This window comes from Gekko japonicus, unplaced genomic scaffold (genome assembly GCF_001447785.1).
Source record: "Gekko japonicus isolate JY-2015 unplaced genomic scaffold, Gekko_japonicus_V1.1 scaffold826, whole genome shotgun sequence".
Lineage (NCBI taxonomy): Eukaryota > Metazoa > Chordata > Lepidosauria > Squamata > Gekkonidae > Gekko > Gekko japonicus.
In genome coordinates this window covers 237333-252096 of record NW_015177033.1, presented here as the reverse complement: position 1 = coordinate 252096, position 14764 = coordinate 237333, and the positions used below count along the sequence as shown (strand labels likewise).

General features: G+C 44.2%; 1 protein-coding gene across 1 annotated transcript in view; it reads right to left on the bottom strand.

The window, feature by feature from the left end:
* Nucleotides 1-14764, bottom strand: part of RIMS1 (regulating synaptic membrane exocytosis 1) — a 517496-nt gene that overhangs the window by 374758 nt on the left and 127974 nt on the right. The window contains exon 4 of the mRNA XM_015427952.1: nucleotides 14019-14036. Coding sequence (XP_015283438.1) covers nucleotides 14019-14036 — 18 coding nt within the window. The remainder of the gene's footprint in view (nucleotides 1-14018; nucleotides 14037-14764) is intronic.

Sequence of the window (14764 nt, the reverse complement as noted above, 5' to 3'; positions counted from 1 at the left end):
TGCTGAGTTGTTCCACTGCTGCCCCCAATGCTGCCCTCCACAGGATCCACCCCTCAAATCTCCAGAGCTGGGAACCCTACTTTCCCCTCAGTGCCTGTTGCTAGGCAACTAAGCTTGGTTTTGTCAGGAAAAGGCCCTTTCCACACCTATTTTGTCCTTTGGAAGAAAACTCATTGTGGCCAGTCCTAACTTCGGTTGCCAGATCCAGGTAGAGAGATTCTGTATCTAAGGAAGCCAGCCTAAGGAAGCCAGAGTCTGGGGAGGGGAGAGGCTTCAGCTGAACAGAATGCTATAGAGGCCACCTTCCAAAGCAGTTAATTTTCTCGGGGGTGGGAAGAGATCTGTTGTCTGGAGTTCAGTTGTGATACCTGGTGATCTTCAGGCTCCACTTGGAGGTTGGCTACCCTAGGTGTAACAGTCAGCGCTTCAGAGCAGGCTCTCCTAGACCCAGGTTCTTGCTGTGGAAGCTGACTGGGTGATTTTGGACCAGTCACAGACTTCCAGCCTAACCTACCTCACAGGGTTGTTGTGCAAGTCAAAAGGGGGAGAGGAGAATGATGTAAGCTGCTTTGGTCCCCATTACAGAGAAAGACTACTTTTCCTCCTGGGAAACCATTGTTGCCAAACTCCAGGTGAGGGCTGGAGATCACTTAGAATTACAACGGCTCTCCAGATGGCAGAGATAAGTTCCCCTGAAGAAAATGGTGAACTCTGTATCCTTATACTCTGCTGAGACAGGCAATGTGATGTGGTAGTCAGGGCTTCAGAGCATGGTAGAGGCTGCAGGTGTGGGGGGGGGGAGATGGAAAGCTGAAAAGTATGGGGGAAATAAAAGTAGGTTGATACTTGGCTGGGAAGGAAATAGGGTTGCCAACTCCAGGTGGGAAATTCCTGGAGATTTGAGGGATGGAGCCTGGAGAAGGTGAGGTTTGAAGAGGGGTGGGACCTCAGGTACAATGCCATAGACTCTACCCTCCCAACCAGCCATTTCCTCCTGGGTAACAATTGTTGCCAATCTCCAGGTGAGGGCTGGATATCACTCAAAATTACAACTGCTCTCCAGGAGGGAGGGCAGAAGTCAGCTGAAGTCAGAGGGGCAGATAATGGTAGGTTGATGATTAGCTGGGAAGGAGATGGAGTTGCCACCTCCAGGTTGGGAAATTCCTGGGGAGTTGAGGGGTGGAGCCTGGACAGCATGGGGTTTGAGGAGGGGATTGTTGTCAATCTCCAGGTGAGGGTTGAAGATCACTCAAAATTACAACTCCTCTTCAGGTAGCAGAGATCAGTTCCTCTGGAGAAAATTGTTGCTGAGTGCACAAGGCCAGGGTACTCGCCCAGAGCCTCTTTCTAGAGTTCGTTGTATTTATTTCCACAACGGGGCTTATTCCTAGTCATATATAAACATATATGAAGCTGCCTTACAGAATCAGACTATTGGTCCATCACAATCAGTACTGTCTACTCAGACTGAGAGTGACTTTCCTGGATTTCAGGCAGAAGTCTTTCAGATCTCCAACTACCTGAGCCTTTCAGCTGTAGATACCAGGGATTGAACCTGGGACCATCTGCATGCCAAGCAGATGCTCTGCCACTGGGCCATAGCTCCTCCCCATGTATAACAGTAGGTTTCCCAAAGAATATTCCACTGTAGTCTGTCAAAGAGCCAAAATCCATGATGTGATAGATACAGGTGGGTAGCCATGTTAGTCTGAAGCAGCAGAACAAAGTTTGAGTCCAGTGGCACCTTTAAGACCAACAAAATATTATTCAAGGTATAAGCTTTTGTGTGCAAGCGTACATATCTGAAGAAGTGTGCTTGCACACAAAAGCTTATACATTGAATAATATTTTGTTAGTCTTAAAGGTGCCACTGGACTCAAACTTTGTTCTGTTTCAATGATGTGATAGGTTACTTTGCAGCTTGGAATATGAGATGTGTTAGTTTCCTGATATGGTCTTCTGATTAATCTTCCTGATTAATAAATCTCTCTGAGAGAAAACCCTACTTCATCTGGGTGAATATAATCTTTAGTGGATCTAGCAGGGTCGGCCCTAGTTAGTATTTTAATGGTAGGCCACCAGGCCCATAGCTATGGTGGGGCTTTTGGGGGCCCCACAAGAATTTATTCTGTAAATGCTTTTTTCAATCTTTTTTTTTAAATTAAAGGTGTACACTCCTTTAAGCAGAGTGGGGTGCTGTAGTTGATTACTTCCTGCAGTGAGCAAGGGGGTTGGAGTTGGTGATCTCTAGGATCCCCTTCTAACTCTGTGTCAAGACACTGGTCTCCTTTAAGAGAGTTTTTTTGATTATAGGAGTCATCACCCCCACCTGCCAGCTTGTTATTAGAATTGTTGCATAGGATGGCAGAAGTGGTTAACTTGCTGCAGCTGAGAACTGTCATCTAAAATGGTTGACAGCTTGCAGTTTAGAGAGCTATCCTGGTAACAGCTTTCTATTAGCTAAATGGTTAAGAACACCTATGTAGAACAGACAGCTTGAGAAGACTCAAATAGAGAAGAGACTGCCTCGAAGCTCTCTTCAATTTCTACCCTGCAGCTATGCTTCCAGAGACTCTGCTAATCAGGAATAATGATAGGAATGCCTATCAGAGCTACACGCCCTGATAGGAAAAATAGCAAGTAGAATAGCCAGCTAGGTTTTTTGTTTTGGTCTGCATTCCTTGCTGAACTGTATACATTCTTTTCCCTATCGATGTGCTGTTTGTCCTTTGTTTTTGTAAATAGTTTGATGTTCTTTTCATACAAATTAAAGTGAGTTTACTGGCCAAACCCAGATAAGTATTTCCATCTACCAGAAAATTTATTCTCCCCCCCCCCCTGCTATTGTCATACTCTGGGACAGATAAGTATTTCCAGTGCCACGCCTACCATCTACCAGAAAATTTATTCTCCCCCCCCTTCTCAGCCTGCTATTGTCATAAGTCCATTGTGACTTGACAGTACTTTACACACACACACATAAGTGTAGAAGTAAATATTTTCACAGGGATTTAACAGGGATTTTAATTGGGTGCCATGTTTTTTAGGTTTTAACGTGGGGACCTTTAATAAAATGTTGTGGATTTTTGCCTAAGCTACCCTCCCTGTAGGAGGATTTTTCCCATCCAGCCACCCACCGCCGCTGCCATTGCCTCAGTCTTGTTACTCAGCTGCTAAGTGGAGAGGAAAAGAAGAAGAATTGGACATGTACCCCACCCTTCACTTGGAGTCTCAGAGTGGCTTACAGTGTCCTTCCCTTCCTCTCCCCACAACTCCCTGTGAGGTAGGTGGGGCTGAGAGAACTCTGAGAGAACTGCTCGTGAGAGAACAGCTCTGAGAGAATTGTGACTCACCCAAGGTCACCCAGCTGGCTGCATGTGGAGGAGTGGGGAATCAAACTCAGTTCTCCAGATTAGAGTCCACCACTCCTAACCACTACACCAAACTGGGAATGGTGGCTAAGGCGATGCTGCTAGAGGCAGCTGGGTGGTGGGCAAGGCTTCTTGCCTGAGTCACCCTCCCTGACTCTCTTCTTGGAACATAGAGGGTGAGGCGGCGGCTGCTGCTTCTATGTGTGGGGAGGAGTAGGCTCCTGGTTCTTTTCCTCTCCCTCTCTGCAGCAGTAGTGTTGTTTTAGATGCCTTTTGGGGTAGGTTTAAGATTTTTCTGCAAACCCAGGGTATCTCCAAGTTTTGAGAAAAATCTACCCTCTTCAGTGTGGCTCCAGTCTGTGGATATAAGTATCCACAGATGGGGGCACTCATATGTTAGAATATTTGATGATATTGTGACTCTATAAGCTATTTTCCATGTAGCATTAATAGGGTGAATAATTGAGCTTGACCTTTTTCTTAAGCTCAGTAGGAAACAGTAAACTTTCAGGATGTTTCTGTTTTAAGGACTGTAATTAAAATAATAAGCACTTTGATTATTCACTTGTTTTAAAATGTTTTAAATGTTTTTATGTGGATTTTATGGTACCTTGTGCAGATTAATGTAAAGTGCCCTGAGCCTGTTCGCGGGGAGGGTGGGATCTAAATGGAAGTAATAAATAAATAAATAAGCTCTTAAGGTGATTATACTCCTGTGATAGTCTTCTATATCTAAAAAAACCCCAATACTCTACTTAGATAGGTTTGTTGTTGTATACGAATTGGTAAAATTTCCTGCAAAGGCCTTTATTCCTCCTAACTACCAATTTTTGGTTTGTACCTTACCTGATTATCAAAATTATGCTTTTATTGCTTTTCTAAGAAATTTTCTAGAATGATGCCAAGATATTTCTGAATTTAAAGTATTTATTTAAAATAAAATGGTTTAATACACACTTGTGTTCATTCTAATTTGCTTGTTTCTAACCCTCCTTTATCATCATCTTCAGAAAGTAGTAAACAGTGCAATTCTAAGCAGAGTTACACCTTTATAAATTCATTGACTTTAAAAGGCTTAGAAAGGGTTAGCTTGTTTAGGATTGCAGTGTAAAGAAAGCATCTTAAACTTCTACCTTCATATTTGCTTCTGTTTATGTTACTGCACATGAGTAGTCCTGAATTCTTCTTGATAAGAAATGGAAGTGTGAACTAGACAATATGAGAAACACAACTTTTTTGCCATTTTTGAGATCATGGCAGCATTACTCCAGTCAGCAGAATCACAGGAATCATTTTGGTCTGCACTAGGAAACACAGAACAGGAATTTGAGAGATGATCTGTGTTGGGGGCCAAGGAATGCTGAAAGTCTCAGTGAGGAAAGGATATATCATATTGGAAGTCTGGAAGGAGCTGAAGAACTGAGAGGCAGCAGGAAGGAGGACTAATGTTAGACGCAGTTTCTGATGAGTTTTTAAAATCATACTTGAAGGTATGTATGTATGTATGTACTTGAGTATGTTTAAATAGCCAGCATAGGATCTTGGCTAGCATGCCAGAATATGACTGGGTAGACCTGGGCTAAATTCGCTAAATCTGCCATGACACTCACCAGTTGCTCTCTGTTAGCTGAACCTACCTCACAGGGCTGTCATGACGTTAAAATGGAGGAGGGGAAGTCATGCATGCCATCCTGAAGTACATAGATGAAGGCGGGATAAAAACAGAAAAAACTGACCATTCTTAAAATATTTGTAAGCAGCCTTGCACCTTCAGGACAGAAAAAGATAAAACCCCAGTCCACCTGTGATGCAAAGTTGTATTCTGCTCTGTGTGCTTCATCTGGAAAGCAGAGCATAACCTCTAGAAATAAATAATTCTCAGTGGTCAGCCAGATTCACCCCTCCATGAATGTGTGATTATCAGATCTAGAAATGGTACAGTGCATGATGTATGTTGCCAAAGTCCTGGTGCAGCGATCTCTTGAAGGTTGAACTTTCAGCATGTCACCCACACAGTGTTTCCACTCATCCCACCACTTTGGGATTCCAAGTGCACTCCAATGTATTTGCCTGACAGATTAATGCACTGACTAAAGCAGCTTATTAAAACATTGTTAAATAAAGTGTAGTTTGGGGATTTCCTAATGTGAGTATGATTTTCTGAATTACTTGAACACTAAAGTTTTTTTTCCCACTGTAACATTTCCCCAGACATCCAAGCAAAGAGCATACTTTCAGTTTTAATTTGTAATTCTTGAGCATCACAAGGTTGTTTGAAAGGAATAAAGTCCCACTAAGTAGCACTGTCTGATGACTCTATTCAAGTCATCTCTAAACTGTAGTGGTAAGCAAATGAACACCACAGGGCATGTATTAGTGAACCGAATGACAGCTGGACAAGGAGAGCGAAATGCTCCCACCTACTGTGCAATATAGATGAGAACAAAGAGATGCAGATTAATGGAAAACAGGCTGCAAGAGACAGGTGGAGGTGAAGGGTAACTAAGGCTGCAATTCCATGCAGTTTCCTGAAAGAAAGCTCCACTGAGCACAGTTGGACTTACTCCTGAGTAAACATGCATAGGATCCGGTTTAATGTGTAATTATTCCACACAAATTCAGCATAAAACAAGAATTCCTGGAAAAAGTAAGGCCCATGAAATGGCACAGAAAAAATCCAAGTCTGACTCAACATCCTAGTTGACTTGGGAGAAGCTGTGCAAGATCGGCTGAATCTGAAATGCATGCAGATGAATAGGGACTGAACACTTGTGTCTTGTGGCCTATGGGTATCAAATATATTTATGTAAATACGTAAGTGTTGGCAAGTTGCAAACCAACTTGTGGCAACTCCAGAAAGGGGCTTTCCAGGCAAGTGAGAACGCAGAGGTGGTTTCCTATTGACCTTTCTCTTCAAAGATATCCTTGGTGATCTTCCACCCAGTTGCCAACCCTACTTAGCTGCCGAGATCTGATGAAATCAGGCTATACTGCCTTCTCTTCTATCAGAAAGATAGATAGATGATAGATAGATATATATAGATATTGAGATATATTTAGCACCTTAAAATTCAATGCCTTGATGGCTGATAATATCTTAAGACTCAATCTGTATTTGGTACCTTTGCTCTGAAGATTCAGCTTTTTAAAAGTATCTTAACCAACTTTATTTAAAAACAAACATCACTGAATGAGACACTCCCTCTCACTGGGAGATAAAAGGACTGTATTCAATATGTACAGATCCCAGACACTGGGTGTATTATGTATTCCACCCCGACCCTGTGTAGGCAGCAAGCGTATTTTAGCTCACCTGTGGAGCCAGATGGACCCAATGCGGCTCCAGATGGCTCTGTGGGATCCGATGCCCCCTGGCGGCTCATTGGATGAGCTTGTAGAGGACTGGCATAGCTGACTCTCCACAGCCATTGATGAGATCGCTCCCTGGCGTCCTCTGTGCTCCCGCTCTAGGCTCGCACTTTGGTTTACACAGGAGCTGTGGCTCATGAAGTGAGAGCTGAGACAGCTAGAGAGACGGTGGCGCCGCGCTCGAGATGAAGCCACAAGAGCATCTTATAGGAGGTTTATGAGATCCTATGAGATGGCAGTCAAAGCCGTGAAGAGAGAGTACTATGCGGCTATGATTGCATCTGCGAGCTCACACCCAGCCCAATTGTTTAGAACAATTCGGTCTATAACTGTTCTGCCACAGGGCAGACCAGACGCTAGGGAATTGGAAATTGGCTGTGAGGCATTTGCGAGCTATTTCATGGATAAAGTCTTGTCGCTCCGCCGCGACCTCCCCGCCACAGTTGAAACAGTGAGTGAGCTTGAGGCTCCATGCATGTCTTCAATTTCAGTTTTGGAACATTTCACCCACTTAGCCTGGATGAAGTTGACAGATTGCTATCAATGGTACATCTAACCACGTGCAGCTTTGATCCGTGCCCTTCTTGGCTTATTAAAGCTGGCCATGAAGGGTCTTGAGGTGCCCTAAGGGAAATTATCAACAAGATCCTCTTAGAGGGGCTGTTCCCGGGGACATTCAAGGAAGTGATGGTCCTCCCTCTGCTAAAAAAACCATCTCTGGACCCGGCCGAATTGACTAACTATTGGCCGGTTTCCAATTTGCCCTATTTAATTGAGAGGGCGGTGGTGATACAGTTCCAGGGCTTTATGGGTGAAACTTCCATGTTAGATCCCTTCCAGTATGGCTTTCACTCGGGACACGGGATGGAGACAGCACTGGTCGCCCTCACAGATTACCTCCGGATGAATCTGGATCGGGGTGGTTCGGTGGTACCGTTGTTGTTGGACCTGTTGGCTGCGTTCAACATGGTTGACCATCAGTTGCTGACCCACCACCTCACCGACATGGGAATTCAGGGACTTGTCTTATAGTGGCTCATTTCATTTCTCCAAGGTCAAGGACAAAGAGTGGTACTAGGGGAACAGCAGTTCAGGAGGTACCTGCTGGAGTATGGAGTGCCTCAAGGGGCAGTGCTTTCCCCGATGCTATTCAACATCTATATGCGCCCCCTTGTCCAGATTGCCCGGAGGCATGGGCTGGGATGTCACCAGTACACTGATGACACCCAGCTCTATCTGATGTTGGGCGGCCGGTCAGACTCCAAACCGGAAGATCTGGACCGGGCACTACAAGCCGTGGCTGGTTGGCTTAGACTGAGCTGGTTGAAGCTGAATCCAGCAAAGACAGAGGTCCTGTGCTTGAGTCGGGGCAGTTCAGGAGTGGGGATCCCACTCCTGACCTTTGATGGGGCACCATTGTTGCCAGCGCCAGAGGTTAGGAACTTGGGAGTGCTCCTGGATGCCTCCTTAACAATGGAGGCCCAGGTAGCGGCCACTGCCAGGTCGGCCTTTTACCATCTTCAGCTGATTAGGCAGTTGGTTCCCGTCCTTGACTGCAACGACCTGGCAACAGTGATCCATGCAATGGTCACCTCGAGACTAGACTACTGTAATGCTCTCTACATGGGGCTGCCCTTGTTGCAAATTAGGAAGCTGCAGCTAGTGCAGAATGCCGTGGCCAGGATCCTGATGGGCCTTCCCAGATGGGAGCACATCCGGCCTGTGCTGAAGACATTGCACTGGCTTCCAATAGCATACCGAATTTGCTTCAAGGTGCTGGTACTTACCTTTAAAGTCCTATATGGCCAGGGTCCGACATATCTAACGGGCTTTTGAACCGCTGGGTGGGCGGGAGCTGGGACACAGGCCGGGAGCTCACTCCGGCCACGGTGGGGCTCGAACAGATATTCGGCCAGATGTTAAGGCAGGCTGCATTAACAGCCTGCGCCACCGCTCCCTGTGACATCGTGTTTTTTGTGAATTACTGCATGTATACTCTTTCAATGTAAGGACAGAGTCTTAAAAAACTTATTTCTAATATTGATGAATGGTTTTTAATGGAGGACTATGTACCTTTAATTAGCCACACCTATTGTGCTCTAATAACTATGCAAGGTTAAGGAGAGACAACGTGCTTTTCACTTTGGAGGAAGCTTTGAGCTCACTAAGAGAGACTTTTTGCAGTGTTCACTGAAAAATTTGGATAAATATTTTGGGTAAGAACTTTTCACTTTCTTGAGACTCTGTCCACTATGAGACTGCTAGTATTGTAACCTATTCTGTTTTTGCTACCTTTTATGTTAGTATTTGGCAACCTGTGCTTGGAAATATCTGTTGAATTCCCTGAGGAAGACACTGAAACAGGAGGATATCTGGACTGTTGGAGGAAGACTGAGCACTTATTCAAAATAGACTTAAAGGAATCCTCCCTCTTAAAACTTTTGTATAATTAAGGAGGACTGAATAAAGGAGTTGTGCAATATCTTTTGTGATATGTTAAGAGATCATGCTTAGATGTTTTGTATTAAGGCTTATATGATAAATAATATATGGTGAATAAATTGTAAAAATATAATACAAAAGATATTTTGTATTATTTGAGATATTTTATAATCGTCCGTAGCACGGTATTTGTTGATTTTTGGTTTTTCTATCTAACTAGCAGTATGCTCAGATCTACCATGAATCATAAATAAGATTTTCTTTTTAACTTTTGCCAAAATCTAGATGAACCAGAAACAATCTGGCAAGGGAAGCCTTCCTATTTTAAGTGACAGGTCTATATAAAACAGTTTCTACTGGGATGCAGCTAAGTTTTCAAAAAATTCAAGCCATTAAATTCAGGTCAAGAGTAAGGTAATCTCCATTTTATGTAGTGTCCTTTCCCTAGAAATCAGTCTTTACTGTTCAACATCCAGGAGAAGATTGGACAAAAGCATTGTGTACTCAGTGGCAGAAGAAACACTAGCTGATTTCTCAAGCAAACAAATAAAGAGGGTGTACTTCTGGTCACACACACACACATTCCCCTCTTTGGATGTCAGAAACAAAACAGATACATAGTCGTGATACCTACAGAAATGTGTTCACATTGAAAGCTTAAGCACAACATAGCTAGCATTCATACTCCTTTCTCAGATTCAAACTTGTATATCCATAACAAATTAGACCAATTATTACAAAGTTACCACAAATTGTGGACTTTTTTCATCCAAAGGAACTCCCCACCCAAGCTCTGCCCTTCCAATTTATCATGCTTTGGGAAGAGGGGTAAACGCAATATTATAAATTAGCCTGAAACTGAAATGTACATATCTGTAAATTGCTGAGATCTCAGTTGTTTTTGTTTTTATTAAATCAATTTGGAGGTGCGCCTTGTAAACAAATCTGCATGATCTCTGTTCTCACTAAAGAAAGAAAGAAAATGAATATTCTTCTCTGGCATTGGGGAAAAACACGATTAATCTGCAATTATGAATGATGAAATAGGGTTATTTTAATTAGATTTGGTCTATGGTCAGATCTGTCCAGAACTATGCAATTCAGTGAACAGGTATACTATCCATCTATACGTGCACAGACTCTCACCCCCTCCCAACTGCTTTACAGAAGAATAGAGGGTTCCATACAAAGCTAGCCAAGAGAATATTTAAAGCAAGTAAGTGCCTTGCTCCTTTTTCGTACAGATTATTTTATAGATTGACATTTATTTCCTTTAAAAACGTTTTAAAAATATTTCAGAGAGTAGTCATGTCTGCTGGAAATCACTTATGAGTCACAAAACATAAATCTTTACACACAGAGAACAACAGAAGAGTAATTGTAGAAGAGCAGTCAGTAGCTCAGCAAGTTTTACGCTAATGGGGAAACACCTCATTACAGCCAATTTGGGAATTCCCAGCATGGCCCATGTCACAGCTGCCTGCACTTCATTCCCACGAGGATCCTGCAAATCATAGTACATCAGGAGATGTCCGCATTGTGCCACGAACACTTGCTAATTGAACACTATTCCAGTAAGGATTATAATCCTTACCTTTGTCTTCATCTATGATCAGACAGCAGGTGAAATCAATTTACTAATCCAAAAGTGTTTCACAGTAAGACTAGCCACTGAAAGAAAATACAGTCCTGTGCAAATTTATCCAGTTATGATATATAAATGTACAAGCAGGGGACCTGCAAGAAATGTGGGAGCATCTAATTTCTCCTCCCCCCAAAACCCCCATAGCCTCTCCCCTTTCACTGCTTTCTTCTCTTATCCCCACCCACCAGCCAATCTACCTTTATCTGTTTTCCCTCCTTCTCTCTCCTGGGAAAACTCTGGCCCAGTTGTATGATGCCTGCCCCCCTCCCCATGCAGTGGAGAACCCACAAAAGACTCATGGGGCTCACCTCACTTTCCCCTGCATCTGCCACTCCACTCTTCCCCCACTCCTGGCAGCCTCCATATCCACACCTTTCTTTGCTTCCTGCTCTCCTTTCCATGCACCCACCCACCAGCCTTTTACCTGCCCCCAACTTTAGATATATTTATTATTTATAGCCTCCTTTTCTCCACAATAGGAACCCAAAGCAGATTACATCATTCTCATGTCCTCCATTCAACTGTAACCACTATACCATCCTAGCTCTTTCAGATTATGTTTAGAAAGATTACATATTTGTACATATGCATACAATGCACAGTTACATACACATGGATCTACCTTATATTAAGCCATCTATCCCAGTACTGTCTATTCTGAATGGCAGCAGTTCTCCCAGTCTCTGGCAGGGAAAGGGCTTTTTTAATACCTGCTCCCTAATATCCACCAACCAGAACAGGGTTGCCAGTTGCTTACTTACTGTCTGCCAGTAGGGGGCTCTAGGCTGCTCCCCAGGATCTTCTGGTTTAGAGTTGCCCCCGATTTCGGGGGCACCAATCCACCGCCAGCCAGATGGGCAGTGGGGGAGCCCCATCCCTAACAATCCCCACCGCACCTGACGTAATAACATCACCTGTGACATCACTGTGCCAAGCACATTGTGTGTGGATGCTCTAGCATTTGGCCAAAGATTCTATGGTCACCATAGAGCTTTTAGCCAAATGCTAGAGTGTCCCCCACATGACATGCCAGGTGACATCATCATGCCAGGCACGTTGGGCATGGTGGGGATCTTTGGGGGCAGAGCTCCCTCACCAGCCAGCTGGCCAGAGATGGATTAGGGCCCTCAAAATCAGGGGAAACCCCATCCCCACTGGGAGGATGGCAACCCTTGTTGGGTGTGCAGCAGAGGCACCGGCAACGGTGGTGGTGGAGTGGCGTCGTCGGAGCAGCAGTAGAGCGATGAAGTGGCGGAGAGTGGCCTGTGAGCGCGACATGAGTGGCGGAATCTGGCAGAGGTGAAGGTGGAGCCACGGAAGTGCGGTGGCGTGTCGGTGCGGCGGAGCCGGAAGGACATTGGTCGGAGCTGCAGCTAACATGGGCCGTGCACCGGATGGGCCCGCCTGAGGAAGCTGCTGGACCAGAAAGAGATCTGCTCCAGGACATTGGAGGTGGAATGCCAACTTCCGAGACCCATCGAAGGGAGCCAGATAGCAACAAACCCTGCTGCCGGGTGCTGGTAGGCAATCACTCCCCTCTACAATTGTGGCCCTAGTTAGGAATCAAATTGTGTGTAAACCGCTCGGAGACCCTTTGGGGTCAGAGCGATATATAAATTGAATGATTAAAAAAAAAACAACCCTAAACCAGAAAGACAAAAGAGGTTTTTCACACTAGGTTCTTTGTTGAACCTTGGCTTCTTAACTACAGCAGTCTCCTTCATCCCTTACTCACAATACTGTTGTTGCTGTCCCGTTTTTGTTTTCAGTTTTTCCTGCATGTTTCAGACCACTGCAAAAATATTCTGAAGAAACATGGGGAAAGCTCAAAGGAAAAAATACGAGAGCAACAACTGGCAAACAATACTGTTTGTAAGGGGGAGAGGGTGACTATCTACTTAAGTAGAGCTGCAATAACAACTCAGAGTAGAAAAGCTTCAAAGCCCAAACCTAGGATCTTTTGCACGCACAGCATAGACTCCACCACTGCACAGCCACCACCCCAAGGCCCACACAATTCAGACAGATAAGTGGCATAACAAATAGCCTTCCTCCGTGTCCTGTCACAATCTTTTTTAAGAGCAACATATTTAGGCTGCAATGGTCCATAAATCAGGGGTGGCCAAACTGCAGCTCAGGAGCCACATGTTGCTCTTTCACACAGTCTAATTTAATGTTAATAAAAAGCAAATTTGCATATTTTTCAATAAAAATGTGTGTGTAATATTTGTTTATGTCTTGCAGCTCTCAAACATATAACCTTTATTCTATATGGGCAGGCCTCGGATCAGGCCGGAGCGTGACAGTACGTCGCTCCAGGAGAGAGGCACCGGGGGGCGGGGTGGTCACATGGTGAAGTCCCACCCCCTTCTTCAGACCACCCTCTGCTTCCAGCCTCATTCTGTTGCAGAATGAGGAAGAAGCAGGAGGGTAAGTCGGCTCCCCTCCCCCTGGGTCTCTGCCTAGCGAGGCTGCTGGAGCAGCCTTCGCTAGGCCTCCAGGTCCCATCCCAACGGTGCACAAAGCCGCGTACCACTGGGAAAAATCTCCCCCCAGGTCTCTGCCTAGCGAGGCTGCTGGAGCAGCCTTCACTAGGTCTCTGACAGTATACTGTATTGTATCTGGGCAAGATGACAGCGAGGTATGGTTGAGTTAGATCATCCTGATCTATGGTGACAGGTAAAGCTGTCATGTGACAGTGTCACCAGGTCCAGGTTGCATCTAGGTTGCATCAGCCTAATTAATGGTCACCATGAGTCAGCACTGGACTCTGATTGGTGCCATGTTGTATATAAGGAGAACAGTCTAAATGTAAGTGTTCACACTTGTGGATAAATTTACATGCGAAGCACCTTGTTGGACAATCTTATGATTTTGGAGTCTGCAAAGGTGAATGGACTGTCTGTAGATAACTCTGTAAATAAAACCACTGTATATAGCTTCCACCAGCAACCTGAAACTGTCTTTATTCGGGCGCTTCCAATACGCCGTCAGCAGTGTGGTGCAGTGGTTAAGAGCGAAAAACTCTAATCTGGAGAATCGGGTTCGATTCTACATTCCTCCACATGAAGCCAACTGGGTGACCTTGGGTCAGTCACAGCTCTTTCAGAGCTCTCTCTGCCCCAAAAATGTCTAGCTTGCCATTTCAGTGGTGCATAACACTAAAGGGCTAGTACTTATGGATGCCAGACATTCTTCAGATTTCCTGGCTATACTACACACATTGCCATAAGATAATAATATTAACCCAAACTTCCCAGATAGATAGGAGTGGTTTTTTAAATGCTGGGAACGGATGATGGAAAATCACCAAGTCAGTGGCACAAGGTAGTTAGAAGTGAACTTCTTGGATGCATTTTCTGGGATGGAATGGATTTAACACAGGCCAAAATGTATAATGGGAGGACAGAAAGTCCTACAGAGGCAATAAAAATTTTAAGTATTTTATTTTCCCCCCTATATGCTGTATATGGAGAGATTGTGTGTGTGCCTATATATATGAATAATACACACAACACGTTCCTTTTTAAAAAAATACTTTTTATTGCTTTTCTTCCTACACACTACAAAGACTATACCCTACAAAACTAAAACTACAGGGAGAGTAACAAGAACCTCTGATAAGCTAATCAAATGCTTTAAGTATATGTCTACATGCTAAAAATTTCATTCAATTCTTTAAAACCTAATAAAAGTGTTCAAAAAGAAAGAACATAAAGGCATTTTTGATATATCAAATCTGGTTGAGAATATAAGTAAGTTAAATGTCAACATAGGTAATCTCAGAACTTCACTTAGATTTCTTCTTAGCTTTGGTTTTCTTCTTCTTTTGCCAGGGGAGATTTACTTAAAAAGTTTTAGGGGCTGCAACTCCTAAATCCAAATCCGAGTCAAAGATTTCACCCAAAGACACGGAAGTAGCTGTAGAAGATGAACG